This window comes from Erythrolamprus reginae, chromosome 4, assembly GCF_031021105.1.
Source record: "Erythrolamprus reginae isolate rEryReg1 chromosome 4, rEryReg1.hap1, whole genome shotgun sequence".
NCBI classification, from domain to species: domain Eukaryota; kingdom Metazoa; phylum Chordata; class Lepidosauria; order Squamata; family Dipsadidae; genus Erythrolamprus; species Erythrolamprus reginae.
Window position 1 is genome coordinate 4883617 of NC_091953.1, and position 19481 is coordinate 4903097.

Consider the following 19481-nt stretch of genomic DNA (forward strand, 5'->3'; position numbering starts at 1 on the left):
ACTTTTTGGAGCCTGCGCAGTAACCGTTTTGTTCTAGGCATGCGGGTATTTCAAACGGCCTCATTTGATCCACGATTTTACTATTGCAAATGTACATGAAACTGCAGGCGCGGGGTTCGGTCACAGTATCTTATCGCTGCTCAGGAAATAAACAAAAACAGCCAAGTTACTCAATGTAAAAAAAAAGTCCATAAACTAGTGGGATTTAATTACATAGCATGGAATTCTGGGAGTTGAAGTCCACGCCTCTTTAAAAAAAGTGGAGCCAAAAAACGGTGAAGAAAACCATCGTTGCTGGAATAGAATATCTTGTATCTAATTGCGTTTTCAATAAATCTGTTACTGACGGGCCTGCCTCCTTATATTTTTTAAGAAAATATTTTGAGTGGAAATCTGACCTACTGCAAAATACCAGGCCTGAAGGAACTTCCGGTCCTGAAGGAACTTCCGGTGGTCGTCAGGAAAGACGCTGCTCGCCTGGCGCCATTTTTTGAATGTTTCGCGGGGAAGGAAAAAAAAACATTCGTGACGCTTTTTAACGGCGGCTTCCGGCCCTTGCCAGCGGCGGAGCTTCTCCGGGTTACCTGAGGAGATCCGCTCTGGCTACCGCCATCTTTTCGACTCAAAAAAATGCCATCTTTTAACCGGCAAAGCTCGGCCGGAGACGAAACGCCGAGGAAGAGCGGTGAGCGAAATGACAGATCCTGAGGTAAGGTTTGATAAGACGTTTAAGCTCATAAAAGCCAAAAATGAAACTTAAACGGAGGCTTGAGAAAGAATAGAATAGAGGATAGAACAAAACAGAATCTAGAATGGAATGTAGAATATAATGTGGAATAGACTATGGGATGGGAATGAAATCTGTAGAGCACAACATAATACTGTACAGTATATGTACAAATAGAATAGGATATAATAGAATTCTTTATTGGCCAAGTGTGATTGGACACACAGGGGATTTGTCTTTGATGCACATGCTCTCAGTCTACATTCATCAGATACATTCATCAAGAATCATGAGGTAAAACAATGATTGTCATAGGGTACAAATAAGCAATCAGGAAACAATATTAATATAAACCATAAGGATACAAGCAACAAAGTTACATTCATTAGTTGGAGGAGATGGGTGATGGGAACAATGAGAAGACTAACAGTAGTGCAGAGGTAGTACACTGTAAATAGTTTGACAGTTTTGAGGGAATTATTTTTGTAGCAGTGATCACATGAGGGGGAAAATTGTGTCCTAGTTGTCTTGGTGTGCAGTGCTCTATAGTGACGTTTTGAGGGTGGGAGTTGGAACAGTTTATGTCCAGGATGCGAAGAGAATCAGCGTTTAATCTTGATCAAGGCTAAAGGCAGGATGGTCACCCATTCCAAACACATACAAGAAGAAAATGCAAAGAAGTGCCACAGTTACGAGAAAGTGTGGCCTCCTTTTTATAGATTTTTTTTTTTATTTATTTATTTTGTCCAATACACAATGAGGGTTTTAGTGGGTATACAGTATATATACACACACATAGTAAAATACCTGATGAAGGTTATAGAGGAGATACTCATAGTAAAATATATCTAAGAAAGAATAGAAAAGAAGATATAGTAATAGAACATATCAATGAAAGAATAGAAGAAGAGACATAGGAATAGAAGAAAGGTATAGGAGATATAGGAGAGCAATAGGACAGGGGAAGGAAGGCACTCTAGTGCACTTGTACTCGCCCCTTACTCAAGATTTAGTAGGTTAAATCTCCCATCCTCAGCTTTTTAGTGAGGTTTGTGTATTTCCTGCAAAAGGATAAAAGGCTTCCCCAATTAGTCATATGTCTTCCTTGTGTCTTCCTTTGTTCTCCCAATTTTAATGAACACAGTTTAAATACGTTTTAATAAACACCAGTTGTCGCAGGAAATACAACCAACATGGCATGTTTGTGTCACAACTACAATGGCACAATATTTACCATGTTTCCCCAAAAATAAGATCATGTCTTTTTTTAAAAAACCTGAAATAAGCACTTGGTTTTATTGCCATGAACTCCAAAGCCTGATTGGGCTGATTATCAGGGGATGTCTTATTTTGGGGGAAACAGGGTATATATTACAATTACAAATCCAAAGGGCAATAATGCACACAGAAAAGGTATAATATATCATCTATGTGTGTTACAGAAAACAATGTATTCCAAGCATTGATCACTCTGTTGCTCAAGTTGTATTTTTGGCAATCAAGTTTGGAGTGGTTTACCATAGGTTTGCTTCTGTTGTGTGCACCTGTATTGCTGTGGTTGAAGCTGAAGTAGTCATTGAGAGGTAGGACATTGTAGCAGCTAATTTTATGTAGTACATTTAGGTCGGATCAAAGACAGCAAAGTTATAAGTTGTCTAAGGCCAAAATTTTAAGCCTGATGGATGTTGTGGTCCACCAGTGGCCTGCGGAGCTGCCAGCAGAGTCCGGCAGTGAGGAGGCTGGGAAGGTACATGGGCCAGTCCTGGAGGCTGGAGAAGGCTGTGTGCCAGAGGCAGAAATCTAGCCCTGGCTGCTCCGAGTCTACGGAGAAGGGCAGCATATAAATCTAATAAATTATTATTATTATTATTATTATTATTATTATTATTATTATTATTATCTGGGAGGCCTGTGCTGGCTCCAGAGCCTCCAGAGGCTAACATGACCAAGGCAGAAGAACAGGGAGACCCTGTTTCCAGTTGCGCACATGCGCAAAACTGCCAGAGGGCAAGAACAGTTAGGAAGGGAAAGAGCTACTCGAGAGTAATTCTTGGAGACAATTGTCCCCTCCCATAGGATATAAAAATGGAGCAAATGGATGTGCTTGTTGCAGGGAGCAACTTGGTTCACTTCTGATCAGAGCCTTGGTGGTGCAGTGATTAGAGTACAGTACTGTAAGCTACGTCTGCTGATCACTGGCTGCCAGCAGTTCGGCAGATCAAATCTCAGTAGGCTCAAAGTTGACTCAACCTTCCATCCTTCCAAGGTCGGTAAAATGAGGACCCAGATTGTTGGGGGCAATATGCTTACTCTCTGTAAACCGCTTAGAGAGGGCTGTTAAGCACTGTGAAGCAGTATACAATTCTAAATGCTATTGCTATTTCAGTTCTGACTCTGTGTTTCTGTTTGGCCTTGCAAAGTCCTTACCAATTATTATTTATTAGATTTGGCAATGTGTTAAGAGATAAATATTGGTGATAGCAGCCTTCTTTCAAAAGAGACTTCTATCGCTCTCATTAACATTGTTTGGGACTTATTACAGCTGGGAATGAACGTAATTCACAGCCATTAAAATAAAGAGGTTTTGGGGACTCTGTGCTTTATTATTTATCAGGAAGCCTAGGTCAGAACACTGGCATAAAGTATTCTGTTGTGAGTAGAGGAGTGGAGGACTCTTCTCGTGAACAACTCTTAATAATTTTTTTTTGCAATGTTACAGATTCCTGAACATAATGGCGGAGTAGAACGAAGATTCCCTGAACGGAGTGGAAATTGAACAGAAATTTTGAGAGTGGGGAGAGTCTGTTTCCTACGTCAAAGCCTGTTTTTTCTCCATCTGAGTCCAGCCAGAGCCTGTTATGTAACTGATCAGTTGTGATTGATTACATTAGTATAATTGATTGTCTATTTGTTTAACTGATTGCTTACTAGATTAACACAGTTATACTCATAAGTTTTATATAAGGTGCGTTCCAAAAATAATGTAAATGAATTTCCCGCGCTGCTCCTATTAGTCGGAGTGGGACCGAAGCACTTGGAGTAGGTGGGTGGGACCTAAGCTTTGCCGCGAAACCGGTCTCAGTGCTCTCCAAGCTGTGGAAGCGGCAGGACATCAGTTGTTGTAACCTCTGCACGTCGACCGTGTGACGAAAAAAATGGAATCGACGATCGAGCAACGTTACGCAATTAAGTTTTGTGCTAAACTGGAAAAATCTCTTGAGGAGACTAACAAAATGATTCGTGAAGCTTATGGGGATTCTGCTTTGTCCTACTCACAAGTTTCGAGGTGGTTAAAGGCCTTTAAGGAGGGTCGGGAAGAGGTTCACGATGAACAACGCTCTGGGCGGCCGTTAACCAGCAAAACCGACAACAATGTGGCTCGTGTTCGACAATTGTTGGACTCTGACCGTCGATTGAGTATCAAGATGGTTGCCAATGAACTGAACTTGTCGTCTACTGTTGTTTTTCGCATTGTTACTGAAGATTTAGCCATGAGGAAAGTGTGTGCCAAGCTCGTGCCCAAGGTGTTGTCAGATGACCAAAAGACCAACCGAGCGGAAATTTCAAGTGAACTTTTGCAACGTATAGAAATTGAACCTGATTATTTGGACAACGTCATCACTGGCGATGAAACCTGGGTTTTTGAATATGACCCAGAAACAAAACGCCAAAGCTCTGAGTGGCACACCGACCAGTCCCCCAAGCCCAAAATGGCAAGAATGAGCAAATCAAAAGTGAAAACAATGCTCATTGTCTTTTTTGACAGTAAAGGAGTGGTCCATAAGGAGTTTGTTCCAGAAGGACAGATAGTTAACGCTGCCTACTACGTGGATGTGCTGGAAAGACTCCGAAAAAGGGTCACCGGGACGAGAAAAGACATCTCCGCTACCTGGCAACTGCATCACAACAACGCGCCTTGCCACAACGCGCTACGAGTCCGCGAGTTCCTGGCCAAACACCAGGTGCCAACGTTGCCCCACCCCCCCTATAGTCCTGACGTCACTCCAGCAGACTTCTTTTTGTTCCCTCGGATTAAGGCAGCCCTGAAAGGAACCTGTTTTTCGTCCATAGAAGAGATCCAATCAGCTGTGACGAAGACCTTGCGAGAGGTCCCCGAAGACGCCTTCCAGGACGCATACCGGTCATGGCAGAGTCGCTGGAAAAAATGTGTAGAGGCCCAAGGACAGTACTTTGAGGTATTTTAAGTGTTTGTGCAAATCTGTTCCATAAGTTATTTTTTTTTTTTTAAAAAATTGCATTACTTTTGGAACGCACCCTGTATACCCCTGGTGCTGTTGGCGTGATAAAATGCACGCAGGTTGACCCAAAGGGGTGTGAGTGGCTATTGAAAGTAACCATCCTTACTTGTAATCTCTTTGCATCACTAGGTGTATATAAAAGGCCAATAGGTTTCTGGCCACCTGACCCTTGCATCCTTCATCCAGTGCTGACGTGTCTGGATTCTGAGTCATGGAGACAGCAAAAGAATCGCCACAGGACCTGCGGGAAAAGGTACTTGAACTGTACAAAACAGGAAAGGGGTGTAAAAAGATATCCAAGGAATTGAGAATGCCAATCACCAGTGTTCAAACTCTCATCAAGAAGTGGAAAATGGTGGGCTCTGTGGAAACCAAACCGTCAACCAGCAATGACCCAAACGACTCCTGCACCTGCTTAAAATGTAATGGAACTATCAATGAAAATGAGGAATTTGTGAAATGCTGCCTGTGTAACAACCGCGTTCACCACACCTGCTTAGGAATGAGCAAAACTGTAGCCAATTTCTTACAAACATCAAACTCATTTCCTTATTTCTGTCTATCGTGTTTACCCAAAGTGGACAACTGTCCCGTCTGATAGGGTTGAAACCATAGGAATGCAACTAGCATTCATGGACTCAATAGAAGGACGTTTAGAAGCACATTTAACATATTTTGGCAAAAAAAAAAGAATGCAGCACAGAAAAGTGAATACTCAACAGGTCAAAACCCTATCCTAATTCAACAACTACTACCATAACTATCCAACAACCAGGCAAATAATATCCTCCTACTCATCAAAGACGCCACTGAACGTGAACAAAAAGCGACCTAACGCTAATTTATTTAGTTTAGAGGACACTATTGTATTGGCAGTTCTGTGTTAGCAAAAACTTCAGAAGAGAAGGATTTAGGGGTAGTGATTTCTGACAGTCTCAAAATGGGTGAACAGTGCAGTCAGGCGGTAGGGAAAGCAAGTAGGATGCTTGGCTGCATAGCTAGAGGTATAACAAGCAGGAAGAGGGAGATTGTGATCCCCTTATATAGAGCGCTGGTGAGACCACATTTGGAATACTGTGTTCAGTTCTGGAGACTTCACCTACAAAAAGATATTGACAAAATTGAACGGGTCCAAAGAAAGGCTACCAGAATGGTGGAAGGTCTTAAGCATAAAACGTATCAGGAAAGACTTAATGAACTCAATCCGTATAGTCTGGAGGACAGAAGGAAAAGGGGGGACATGATCGAAACATTTAAATATGTTAAAGGGTTAAATAAGGTCCAGGAGGGAAGTGTTTTTAATAGGAAAGTGAACACAAGAACAAGGGGGCACAATCTGAAGTTAGTTGGGGGAAAGATCAAAAGCAACATGAGGAAATATTATTTCACTGAAAGAGTAGTAGATCCTTGGAACAAACTTCCAGCAGACGTGGTTGGTAAATCCACAGTAACTGAATTTAAACATGCCTGGGAAAAACATATCCATCCTAAGATAAAACACAGGAAATAGTATAAGGGCAGACTAGATGGACCATGAGGTCTTTTTCTGCCGTCAGACTTCTAAAAAAACCTGATATCGCTAAGGTTTGCAACATTATCAGCGACTATGATACAACAACCATCCCCCCTGATGAAATCATGGAACTCTTAATAAAATAAAAGTGGTAGCATGCTGCCCTCTAGTGGTTGGATTGAAAATGTGCCCAGCTAGCCAGAAATCCAGAATTTGAAAAGCCATCGTTTTTTTGTTAACTTATTTCTAACATGGTTTAGTTCTGAAAGTAAATATCACAATGCAAGTAAATGGGTTGTAACCATGGGAGAGGCTGATGTAAGCAATAATCAGCATGTAATCATGGGTTTGCTAATTGTGCTGCAACCTGATTGGCTGTATCCTATATAAGGAGGAACACCCTTGCAGGGGTGTGGTTTGTTACAGAGAGTGGCTTTTTATAATATAGAGTGGTTTGTAGTTTAGTGGTTAGTGCTTAGTAGTTGCAGTGGTGGATATTATAAGAGCTATAAGAAAGTATTGTATGATACTTTATTTAGAGAAGCAGTTTGATAAAGAGAAGTAAATATATTTGCTGCTGTGTTTCATTGAAGACTTCAGTTAGATATAATGGTTAACTAGCTACCTGGTGGGTTAACTTCCGAGCGCGCAAAACTGCCCAACAGGTTATGTGCCCAGTGGCTATGCCCAGCATTATATAGGGGTGTTGTCATTCTGGAGGTGATTAATGATGGTTAATGGACTCAGATAAAATCCTCCCCTCCATGTGTAGTTTTTTTGTCAATTTTGTCCATCTTTTGTCAATTTTTTAAATTAGACTTTTATTCTTTTATTATTAAAATAAATTACAAAATGTGAAATAAAAAAGGCCCCAGAATTTTTCTTATTAGGTATATTGTCCAAAAACTATACAACAGAAATTTGATAATACATATCCTAACGGCGGTTAGAATAATGTTTGCACAAAAATGGAAAGGGGAAGAAATCACACAAGAAGAAGACTTATTTACTGTGTGCTGTCGCAGCATGCCCATGCTTGGCAACTGACTTGGATTTATGACCGTTGCAGAGTCCCAGGTCACATGACCCCTTTTTGTAATCATCTGACGAGCAAAGTTGAGCTCTAACATCTTGCTCCGCCGTCAGAATGATTGTGACATGAATGGAGTGGTATGATTTTAAAACATGGATTTTTGGATCAGTTTTATAATTGGGCTTAGAATTGTTTTAATAAACCAAAAACAAGGGTTTTTTCCCCTGAGTGTAGAACAAGAAGCAATGGGTGGAAACTAAACAAGGAGAGAAGGAACTTAGAACTAAGGAGGCATTTCCTGACAGAACAATTAGTCAGTGGAACAGCTTGCCTCCAGAAATTTTGAATGCTCCCAACACTGGAAGTTTTTAAGATGTTGGATAACCATCTGTCTGAAGTAGTGTAGAGTCTCCTGCCTAAGCAGGGGGTTGGACTAGAAGACCTCCAAGGTCCCTTCCAACTCTGTTATTATGTTGTGAGCCGCTCTGAATCTTCGGAGAAGGGTGGCATATAAGTCCAATAAATAAATAAATAAAAGCAATAGGGAAGCCAACTTCACTTAACAGCCATGTTGCTAACTTAATGGTTGTGATTCACTTAACGGTGGCAAGAAAGGTCATAAAATGGGAAACTCAATGCCTGTCTCGCTTCCCATCAGAAATGTGGGGCTCAATTGGCGTAACTCGAGGAGTCCCTTGTAAGAATTAGCACCTCTCAGTAGCTAAGCCCTGGGAATTTCAGCGTTCTTCTAACTTTACTAGATAAATGGTCAAAGCAATGGAAAGTGCAGTTTAATGTTTCCAAATGTAAAATAATGCGCTTGGGGAAAAGGAATCCTCAATCTGAGTATTGCATTGGTAGTTCTGTGTTAGCAAAAACTTCAGAAGAGAAGGATTTAGGGGTAGTGATTTCTGACAGTCTCAAAATGGGTGAGCAGTGTAGTCAGGCGATAGGGAAAGCAAGTAGGATGCTTGGCTGCATAGCTAGAGGTATAACAAGCAGGAAGAGGGAGATTGTGATCCCCTTATATAGAGTGCTAGTGAGACCACATTTGGAATACTGTGTTCAGTTCTGGAGACTTCACCTACAAAAAGATATTGACAAAATTGAACGGGTCCAAAGAAAGGCTACCAGAATGGTGGAAGGTCTTAAGCATAAAACGTATCAGGAAAGACTTAATGAACTCAATCCGTATAGTCTGGAGGACAGAAGGAAAAGGGGGGACATGATCGAAACATTTAAATATGTTAAAGGGTTAAATAAGGTCCAGGAGGGAAGTGTTTTTAATAGGAAAGTGAACACAAGAACAAGGGGGCACAATCTGAAGTTAGTTGGGGGAAAGATCAAAAGCAACATGAGGAAATATTATTTCACTGAAAGAGTAGTAGATCCTTGGAACAAACTTCCAGCAGACGTGGTTGGTAAATCCACAGTAACTGAATTTAAACATGCCTGGGAAAAACATATCCATCCTAAGATAAAACACAGGAAATAGTATAAGGGCAGACTAGATGGACCATGAGGTCTTTTTCTGCCGTCAGTCTTCTATGTTTCGTAGACCCTGGAAGAAAACTTCTCTGGGAAAAATCAGGCAATTCCACAACACTGGAAAACTCCAGGTGTTCTCATCGGGCACCAAGCTCAACCTGAGGGCATCTTTACCCTTCACCTTGTTAAAAAAAAAAAAGCAACCTTGCAACATGGAAAATCACCACTTAGAATGTGGAAATTCTGCAGCCGTAATGAAATTTCCAAGAGTAATAACTAGTCTGGGAAAACCTGTTTATTTATTGAAGCAGTAAAGGCAGCAGGCTAGAAATTGGGGGGCAGTGAGTTTTAGTTAGGCATGGAAACTGGCTGGGTGACTCAGTTCTGGTCCCCTGACTTATGAATGATGAACATGCGCAAGGGAAATGTGGAATAGTAGATAGTCAGTAGATATGAATAATGGTTCAGTCATACAAACCAGATACATTAAAAGTGTATAAAATTGTATTTACTTCAGCAAAAATTGTAGTCAAGTTAAACAGTCCAGTTATATACAGTCAAATCAGTTAAGTCACAATACATTAAAATACTATAAGCCTTACTTGTACAGCTTACAAATACATAAACTATCATAAAACACACAGTTCTTACTACAGCAGTCACAATGAATCAGCAAAACAAATAAAAGAATCACGCTTCTGGCTCCCTCTAGTGGCAATCTCCAACACTTAACTCTTAAAGCTATAGTGCTTCAATACATACAAGCATTCATTGTTAGCTTGTTTATATATTGCTAAACCCAAACTATTATGTACAGAGTATTATCATCGTAGGCACGAAAGCCAGTTGGGTAACTGGGCCAATCGCTAGGAGATGGTGAGTTTTAGTTTTGCCATAAGCACGAAAGCTCATTGGGTGACTTTGGGCCAATCACCAGGAGACGGTGAGTTCTAGTCTAAGTTCTAAGGCATAAAAGGCAGCTTGATGAGTTTGGGCCAATTACCAGGAAAGTGAGTTGTCCTGCAACAAAACCAACATTTTAGCCTTCAAACAGATTGGCGAGAGTCCGATCTACTCTGGCCTTATGTCTTAATTTCTGATAGGGATAAGCAGCCATTTGCCTCTAAATCCTAAAAAATATATGTTGCTCTATACAGGTAGTCCTCAACTTATGACAACGTAGCCCAGAATTTCTGATGTTAAACGAGACAGATTTTTTGCTCCATTTTACCTTTCTGGCCACCGTTGTTAAGTGAATCACTGTGGTGATTAAGTTAACAAGATGGTTGTTAAGTGAATTTGGCTTTCCCCATGGAGTTTGCTTGTCAGACAGTCACAAAAGGGGATCATGTGACCCCAGGACACTGCGACTGTCATAAAACAGTCATAAGTCATTTTTTCCAGCGCTGTTATAACTTTGAATGGTCAATAAAGGAAGCAAGTCAAGAAGTATCTATTCTATAAATGAGAAGGGATCAACATCAGTGGTTATCATGCCCTGCTCTATTCATGTCATTTTTATTTTAAAAAAACATAGTACTTATTCTCCGAAAAGGTCTATTCTCTTAAGCTAAGGCTGTTCCCGTCTCCCTTTCCAATGGGAAAACTGAGACAACAAACTTAAAATAAGGTGAAAGTTTTTCCAATGTCTCTAGGTAAATTTTACACTGATTTTGAGTAAAAACATTATTACACAGGTAGTCCTCGACATGCAACCTCAAAATTTTGCTAAACTGTTAAGTGAGTTTTGCCCCATTTTAGGACCTTTCTTGCCATGGTCGCTAAGCGAATCATTGCCATTGTGAAGGTAGTGGCCTCATCAGCTAGCCATATCCTTCACTGGGATTTGAACTTGCAGCCTTTGCCTTGTAAGGCAGAGAGTTAACCTCCAGGCTACAGAATCTCATCCCTTCGGCTTTGTACCAGAGAAGGATTATATGTTTCTTTCCTGTTGAATCATCCTGGTATATTGAAGGAGCATCAGAGCTTCCTTTTTGCCTCCCGGCCCAACCCATAGCCATTTCCAAGGCAGTTAATTAATTTATTCATAGCCGACAAACTATATTGTGTAGCATATGTGTGTGTAGCATATTTTTGTTGATAATCGGGTTTCTTTCCATGTAGGTTTCAGAGATTTCTGGCGACGTTTCGACGAGGTCCCACTCGTCATCTAAGGGAGACTAGGATAGATCTATTTCGGCCTTATTTTGGCCTCATCAGCTAGTCATACCCTCACTGGGACTCGAACTCAACACATCCTACATCTGAATGAATGAAATATTCTCATTGAATACTTTGTTCTGTACAAAGTTGAATGTGTGAAATTTATTGTCAATCAGTGTTGCTTCCTAAGTGGACAGTTTAATTTCAAGAAGTTTGATTTACTTGGAGTTATATTCTGTTGTTAATATCCCGCCTTGCATGCAGCATGCTACAGGTTCAAATTCAAGTAAGGGTATGTGTAGCTGAAATAGATCTATACTAGGCTTCCTCCTTTTCACTTATCAGCAAAAATATATAACCACATATTTATATATATGTATATGTATATGCATATGTATACATATAGGGATACATACATACACGCACATATACACATGCATACATACATACATACATACATACATACATACATACATATGTATCTTCCCCAGAGTAGGAACGGACAGTTTTATTCCAGCTTCAGACAAAAGTTATAATTAAAAATACAATAAATTCTTTCCTTGTCTCTCCTTGGTGTCCAAATTCCTGTTTTTCCACATGGATGTGAACAAAGGTGACATTTGGACAGAATGAGCTCATACAAACTATTTTGAATTCAAAACAGACTGTTCCAATCTTATCAGGAGTATTTCAAGTGGTCCCTAGAACCAATTATCATTGGAGATTTTTTATAAAACACTTAGCGTGGGATGACCTTTCTGCCTCCACGCTGTTCCTTCACTTTTAATAGCAATAGTACATATTGCTTCACAGTGCTTTACAGCATTCTCTAAGTGGTTTACAGAGACACCCTATTTCCCCCAACAATCTGGGTCCTCATTTTACCCATCTTGGAAGGACAGAAGGCTGAGTCAACCTGGTGAGATTCGAACTGCCAAATTGCAGGCTGTCGGCAGTCAGCAGAAATAGCCTGCAGTCCTACGCTCTAACCACTGCGCCACTGCGGCTCATCATAAAGTACAAAGTATTTAAAAAATCCTAAAGATATTCCTTGATCTCTGCTTAGTTGACCGTTTGAAATTTATTTTATTTATTTATTTTTGTTTATTTGTTTTGTCAAGTGCATATTGGTGGGGTACAAAGATATAACATATAATACAGTGGCACCTCTACTTAAGAACTTAATTCGTTCCGTGACCAGGTTATTAAGTAGAAAAGTTTGTAAGAAGCAATTTTTCCCATAGGAATCAATGTAAAAGCAAATAATGCATGCAAACCCATTAGGAAAGAAATAAAAGCTCAGAATTTGGGTTGGAGGAGGAAGAAGAAGAAGAGGAGGACAGTCACTGCCCAGAGCGAACAGAGTGTTTCTTTTCTCGGTGCTGGCAGAGGTTTATTCCCTCTCCAAGTGCCCTGAGAAAGGAAAATGCTTCGTTTGCTCTGGACGGTCAAAGCCTCCTTAAACACTACCGAAAGGCTCCTCTGGCAGCCCAGAAAAGCCCGAGATGGCCGGGATTAAAGGGGGAATGGCAAGAAACTGGCCGGGCCTTTGTGCCGCTCTCAAATTTCCTGGGAAAATTTTCCGGGCTCTGGTTATTAAGTAGAAAATGGTTCTTGAGAAGAGGCAAAAAAATCTTGAACACCCGGTTCTTATCTAGAAAAGTTCTTAAGTAGAGGCGTTCTTAAGTAGAGGTACCACTGTATATAAAGATATAAAGATATAATATTTATATTACAGATGGTCTTCAATTTACAACCACAACTGACGTTGCCGAGTGAAAAATGTTAGACTTTTCTCACCATTTCAATTAAGGGAATCACCGGAATTCTTAAATTAGTGATCCTGTCATTCGACGCATCTGGCTTCTGACTTTGTCAGAAGGTCGCAAAAGGCCTTCTAGGTCGCCCCGAGTCCCTTTGGAGAAGGGCAGCCTTGAAATCCAAGTAAATAAAATAAATAAAATAAAAGGACTCTGTAATCTTTCGTGGAAGGAAGTACAGAATGAAATAAATAATATGCTAAACATTAATTGGATAATTACAAAAGAAGTAGGAATACTAGTTAAATATGGGGAATTACGAGACTTTAAAGGAATCAAAACAGCAGCTTTGGAAAGCGCTCAAGCAGTAGTGGTGTTAGGGTGGAAAGATAGCAATAAATGGACAATCCAGAATTGGCACTGGTACATGGTGGACCACATCCACTTCGGAATTATGGAAATAAGATTAAATAACTGTGATGAAAATAAATTGGAGAAGCTGATGGCACGATGGAATAAGGTGAAAAATTATATCTTAAGTAGAATTTATGACGACAATGTGAAAAATAAATTCCAATCTCTTTCTGTATGTAAAGAAATGAAAACCGGAGCCAAGGAAGAAATTGAAATTTATTGTAAAGAATTTAACCCCCTAAATGGTGGTGGGGTTTATTGGTGTTGGGCACTTTTTCTTTAAGATTTTTTGTTTGTTTATTTGTTGTAATAAAAATTTAATTAAATTTTTTTTTAAAGGACTGTAATCTTTGAAACGGTCATTAACACGAACTATTATAAGCTGAGCACCTATAACACGAAATGGTTATAAATTGAAGACCACCTATAAGTGAGTTCCCTAAAGGTTCAAAATTCAAGGTGAATGATGAATTTTTTTACGGAGCAAGAGGCCAACGCAATTCCAACATATAAATCCATCCCATTTCTGTTTCTAGTTTTAGCAAATCTGGGTTAGTCAGTAAAAAAAAGAAAAGCCAAAAACACTAGAAACAAGGTTTGGATTAGCCTATGGTTTGCAAAGCCATCTCCGGGCTTGCGACATGACACGACACAACATTGCGTCGTTAATAGAAAACCGGCTCTATTCGGAAGTGGGCTGCTAAGGTAGAGCGGTGACGTGTGCTCGTCCCCGTGGCTTTGAGTGCTAGCGGAGTCCAGCGCTATTCTGCTACTGCACCTGGGCAGGTAGCGAAATCGAGTGCGGACACGCAGGTGCACCCGTGTTCAATGTCGTTTGGCAGGCCCCAGGGGAAGAGCCTTCTCTGTGGCGGCCCCGGCCCTCTGGAACCAACTCCCCCCGGAGATTAGAACTGCCCCCACCCTCCCTGTCTTTCGTAAACTACTCAAGACTCATTTATACTGCCAGGCATGGGGGAGTTGAGATAGCTCTTCCTCCTAGGCCATTACAAGTTATGCATGGTATGTTTGTGTGTATGTTTGGTTTTATAATAGGGGTTTTTAGTTGTTTTTATTATTGGATTGTCACATTTTGTGTTTATTATTGTTGTTAGCCGCCCCGAGTCTGCGGAGAGGGGCGGCATACAAATCCAATAAATTATTATTATTATTATTATTATTATTAATTGAGCTGGACTCCGCTAGCACTCAGAGCCACGGGGACGAGCACACGTCACCGTTCCACCTTAGCCGCCCACTTCTGGCTCTATGGTTTATCTGTAGCGAATCAGCCGAATAATCTTATTATTCATGAGATTCGTCGTGTGCGGGTGAGTGGAGTCCACGCAAAACCCGTCGCTCATGGCAATTTTCAGCACTTCCTCCACAAAGACCTGGAAACTGTTGATTTGTTTCTTGCCGGGAAGGACCCACAACCGCTTTAAGTTCTGCCTGGTGTATTCTTCTTCGGGGAGTCCTTCCACGCTGGCCACCCAATCCAAGGTGACATGGTAGGGGTCTTCCAAATACGTAGAGACGGAGGCCAGGTTGCCGTTGAAAGAGTAGCAAAGTTTGGAGCCCAGGAGTTTGAGGAACAGGCTGGAGGTGCTGAAGACGTGGGCGCTGAAGACTTCCATGTTGGAAGAGGACAAACTGTAGATCTGAGGAGCTTCCCGGACGGTGAAATGAACCGTTTGCGTCCTCTGATCCAAAGTGATGTTGAGCATGGCGTTCTTCTCGGCTTTGGAGAGCTCCACCTCTTTCTCCAGCAGAGCCTCGATGAGCGGTTGGACCTGGTAGAAGTCCGCCTCTCTCCGGAGCAGGCCCATTTCTTGGAAGTCCTCGGGGAGGTCCAGGTGAGACGTTCTCAAGAAGTTGAGGATGTAGCGGAAAACTTTGCCATCTCGGTCAATGAAGCAGTGGCCTTGGCTGTCCCTTTTGGTGGGCATCTTCCCGCTGAACATGGCGCCCAGCATGGAGTCCGGAAAGCTGGTCAGAGTGGAGAGGGAGGTCGTGTATAATTTCCCGCCGACGTTCAGCGTTATGGGTTCCGACATGGCTGGGAACGAAGCGGACCTGAGAGGGAGAGGAGGGAGGGAGGAGAGAAGGGAAAGAAAGAGGAAAAGAAACGCGATAAGGAGGGGAGAAAGGAAAGAAAGCAAGAAAAAGAAAGAAGGAAGGAAGGAAAGCAAACAAGGAAGGAAAGAAAGGAAAGAGAAAAAAGAAAGGGGAAAAAAGAAAAAGGGAGGAGAGAAAGAAAAGAAAGCAAAAAGAAAAGAGAGAAGGAAGAAAAGGAGAGAGGGAGGGAAGGAAAGGAAGGAAGCAAGAATAAAGGAAGGAAGAAGGAAGGAAAGAAAAAGGAGGAAGGAAGGATGAGAAGGAAGGAAGGCAAGAAAGAAAAAGAAAGAGAGAAAGAAAGAAAGAGAAAAAAGAAAGAAAGAAATGAAGGAAGGAAAGCAAACAAGGAAGGAAGGAAAGAAAAGAAAGGAAAAAGGAAAGAAAGAAAGAGAAAAAAGAAAAAGGGAGGAGAGAAAGAGAAAAGCAAAAAGAAAGAAAGAAGGAAAAAAGGACGGAGGGAAGGAAAGAAAGGAAGCAAGAGAAAAGAAAGGAAGAAGGAAGAAGAGAAAACAAAAAAGGAAGGGAGGATGAGAAGGAAAAGGCAGGCGAGAAAGAAAGAAAGAAAGAAAGAAATGAAGGAAGGAAGGTAGACAAGCAAATAAGGAAAGAAGAAAGAAAGGAAAAAAGAGAAAGTGGAAAAAAAAGAAATGAAGAAAAAAGAAGGAAAGAATGAAAGAAAAATAAAGGAAGGAAGGAAGGAAGAAAAAGAGAGAAAGAAGTAGAAAGAAAAAGGAAGAAAGGAGAGAGGGAGGGGAGAATGGAAAGAAAGTAAGAAAAAGAAAGAGAAAAAGAATCAGATCATTAGAACTTGCCACAGATGCCCTGTCACAAACCACACAACTTTTGCGGTGATTTTTTTTCCTCCTATGGCAAAATATGAGGTTTTGTGTGTGTTTTTTCCCCACACAATTGTGCAATTTTCTCCTATGCGAGAGAAATGCAAGAGAAATATTAAGGGAATCTGCTTTGGTTTCAGTCTGGTGCAGTGATGGCGAACCTGGTTATCTTACAGCTGACGACAAACTGCATGTGTTTCTGACAGCAGGTCCAAAATATTCCGGTTTCACTGAGGTTTTTAATTGAATTTTGGCTGCTGCTATTTTTGCCCTTCTGCTTTTAAGAGGCGGCGGGTCGATCGAATCCTGTTCTGTACCCTTGAACTGCGGTCATTATTATATTCCGAATAAAACTGGTGCCATAATATTATGGTATATGGAAATAGATGAACATCCATCCGCTCCAAATTTTGGATCTGGGATGGCGTTCTCTGACCTAGGGCACAAACTTCCTTACAAAACTTTCGCCAGACCCATCCTCGAATATAGCTCATCTGTATCGCATCTCAGACATTAACACCCATGAAAATGTCCAAAGATACTTCACCAGAAGAGCCCTTCACTCCTCCACTCGAAACAGAAGACCCTACGAGACTAGACTTACAATCCTGGGCCTAGAAAGCTTAGAACTACGACGCCTTAAACAAGATCTAAGTATTGCCCACAAGATCATTTTAATTTTTTAATTTTTTAATTTATTTATTAAATTTGTATGCCGCCCCTCTCCGTAGACTCGGGGCGGCTCACAACACAATAAAACAGTTCATAACAAATCTAATAATTTACAATTTAAAAATATTTTAAAAACCCCATTATTAAGCAGACATACGTACAAACATACCAAACATAAATTGTATAGGCCCGGGGGAGATATCTCAGTTCCCCCATGCCTGACGACAAAGGTGGGTTTTGAGGAGTTTACGAAAGGCAAGGAAAGTGGGGGCAGTTCTAATCTCTGGGGGGAGCTGGTTCCAGAGAGTTGGGGCCGCCACAGAGAAGGCTCTTCCCCTGGGGCCCACCAAACGACATTGTTTAGTTGATGGGACTTGGAGAAGGCCCACTCTGTGGGACCTAATCGGTCGCTGCAATGTCCTGCCTGTCGGCAACTACTTCAGCTTCAACCACAACAACACAAGAGCACACAACAGATTTAAACTTAATATTAACCACTCCAAACTTGACTGTAAAAAATATGACTTCAGTAACCGAGTTGTCGAAGCGTGGAAACCCCCAACACTTTACCCTTAGATTATCCACGGTTGACCTATCCAGATTCCTAAGAGGTCAGTAAGGGGCGAGTACAAGTGCACTAGAGTGCCTTCCTGCCCTATTGCTCTCCTATATCTCCTATACCTTTCTTCTATTCCTATATCTCTTCTTCTATTCTTTCATTGATGTGTTCTATTACTATATCTTTTTTCTATTCTTTCATAGATATATTTTACTATGAGTATCTCCTCTATAACCTTCATCATGTACTGTATTTTACTATGGGTATATATATATGTGTATGTGTGTGTGTCACATGTTTTTTGCTGAATTTGAAAATTAAGGGAGACTAGGATAGATCTATTTCGGCCTTATTTTGGCCTAATCAGCTAGCCATACCCTCACTGGGACTTGATCCTGCAACCTGTGCCTTGTAAAGCAGAGAATTAACCTCTAGGCTACAGTATCCAATCCCTTCAGCTCTGCACCAGGGAAGGGTTACATATTTTTGTGTCGAATCACCCTGGTGTATTGAAGGAACATCACAGCTCCTTATTTGCCTCTCAGCCCAACCCAGGGCCATTTCCAAGGCAGTTAATTTTATTGATAGCCGACAATTCTATCTATATATGTGTCACATGTTTTTTGCTGAATTTGAAAATTATATATATACCCACTAAAACTCTCATTGTGTATTGGACAAAATAAACAAAAAAATAAACAAAATAAACAACTTTTGTTCCTTCCTACCTATTTTTTTAAAGGAATTCCCCCCCCCCCCCCCATTGCCTTTAATCCTCAATCCGGGTTAAAAATTTATCAACTTAAACCACAGACAGTTCAAAAAACAGCTAGGAGCCAAAGTCTTCTTTGATTTTTTAGGGAAAAAAATACAGAAAAAAGCAGTCTAAGAATAAGTTGGTCTGCAGAGACAAAATCTCGCACGCCGGAGACATGGAATTGCGGGCACAGCGCTCCGGTAGCAGCTATAGCGGCAACCCCTGCCTCAGCCTAGCCTAGCCTAGCTGGAGAATTCTAGGTGTTGGAATCCACAAATCTTAAAGTTGCCAAGTTTGGGGACCCCTGATTTAAACAAATACCTGCCACATAACCCTGAGACCAATACTGTAAGAAAAACAAAAATAGTTTGGCTAGCGCAGTGTTTGCCAACCTTGGCAACTTGAAGATATTTGGACTTCAACTCCCAGAATTCCCCAGCCAGCAAATGCTGGCTGGGGAATTCTGGGAGTTGAAGTCCAAATATCTTCAAGTTGCCAAGGTTGGCAAACACTGGGCTAGCGGACATGTTTGCAGAAAAGAAAGAACTTGGAGAGGGGTGGATTTATTTACTCTGACGTCCCACCACAGAGCTCAGCTCTTAAGGGATTCCACTACATGTAGCCTCCCACAAGTCTTACCAAATGGTCTCCTCTCAAAGAATCAGGATTTTATAAAAGTTGTGCCCGACTGCTTAAATCGAGCCATCGTCTGGATTTCCAAAAACCTGTGAAAGGGGGAGAGAACAGCCAGTATTATAATGATTATAATAATTATAATTATATAATTATAAGGGGCGTGCATAAGCGCACCATTGTGCCTACCATCCCTGTCCTATTGTCTTCTTTTGTTACTTTTTATAATTACTTATCTATACAGGACCGACACAGACTTCAGAGGAGAATCAGAACTGCAGAAAAAGCAATGGCTGCCAACCTGCCTTCCATTGTGTCCGTGTCTGTTAGTATATGGGGTTTTTTAAATCTTCAAATATTTTAAATTTAGTCGGATTATTTATGATTTGTTCCACTTGCTGTGAGCCACCCCGAGTCTTCGGAGAGGGGTGGCATACAAATCCAAATAATAATAATAATAATAATAATAATAATAATAATAATAATAATAATAATAGAGGACCTGTAGACTGCATGAGTCCAAAAGAGGGCGGGGAAAATATTTACTGACCC

General features: G+C 41.0%; 1 protein-coding gene across 3 annotated transcripts in view; it reads right to left on the reverse strand.

Moving 5' to 3' along the window:
- Positions 1–14209: 14209 nt before the first annotated feature.
- The window catches only part of KCTD21 (potassium channel tetramerization domain containing 21), a 12801-nt gene continuing 7529 nt past the window's right edge, over positions 14210–19481 (reverse strand). For all 3 annotated transcript variants that reach the window (XM_070749524.1, XM_070749525.1, XM_070749526.1), the window contains exons 2-3: positions 18936–19021; positions 14210–15430 (exon numbers count right to left, since the gene is read on the reverse strand). In XM_070749524.1, coding sequence (XP_070605625.1) covers positions 14629–15411 — 783 coding nt within the window. In that variant the 5' untranslated portion in view covers positions 15412–15430; positions 18936–19021 and the 3' untranslated portion in view covers positions 14210–14628. The remainder of the gene's footprint in view (positions 15431–18935; positions 19022–19481) is intronic.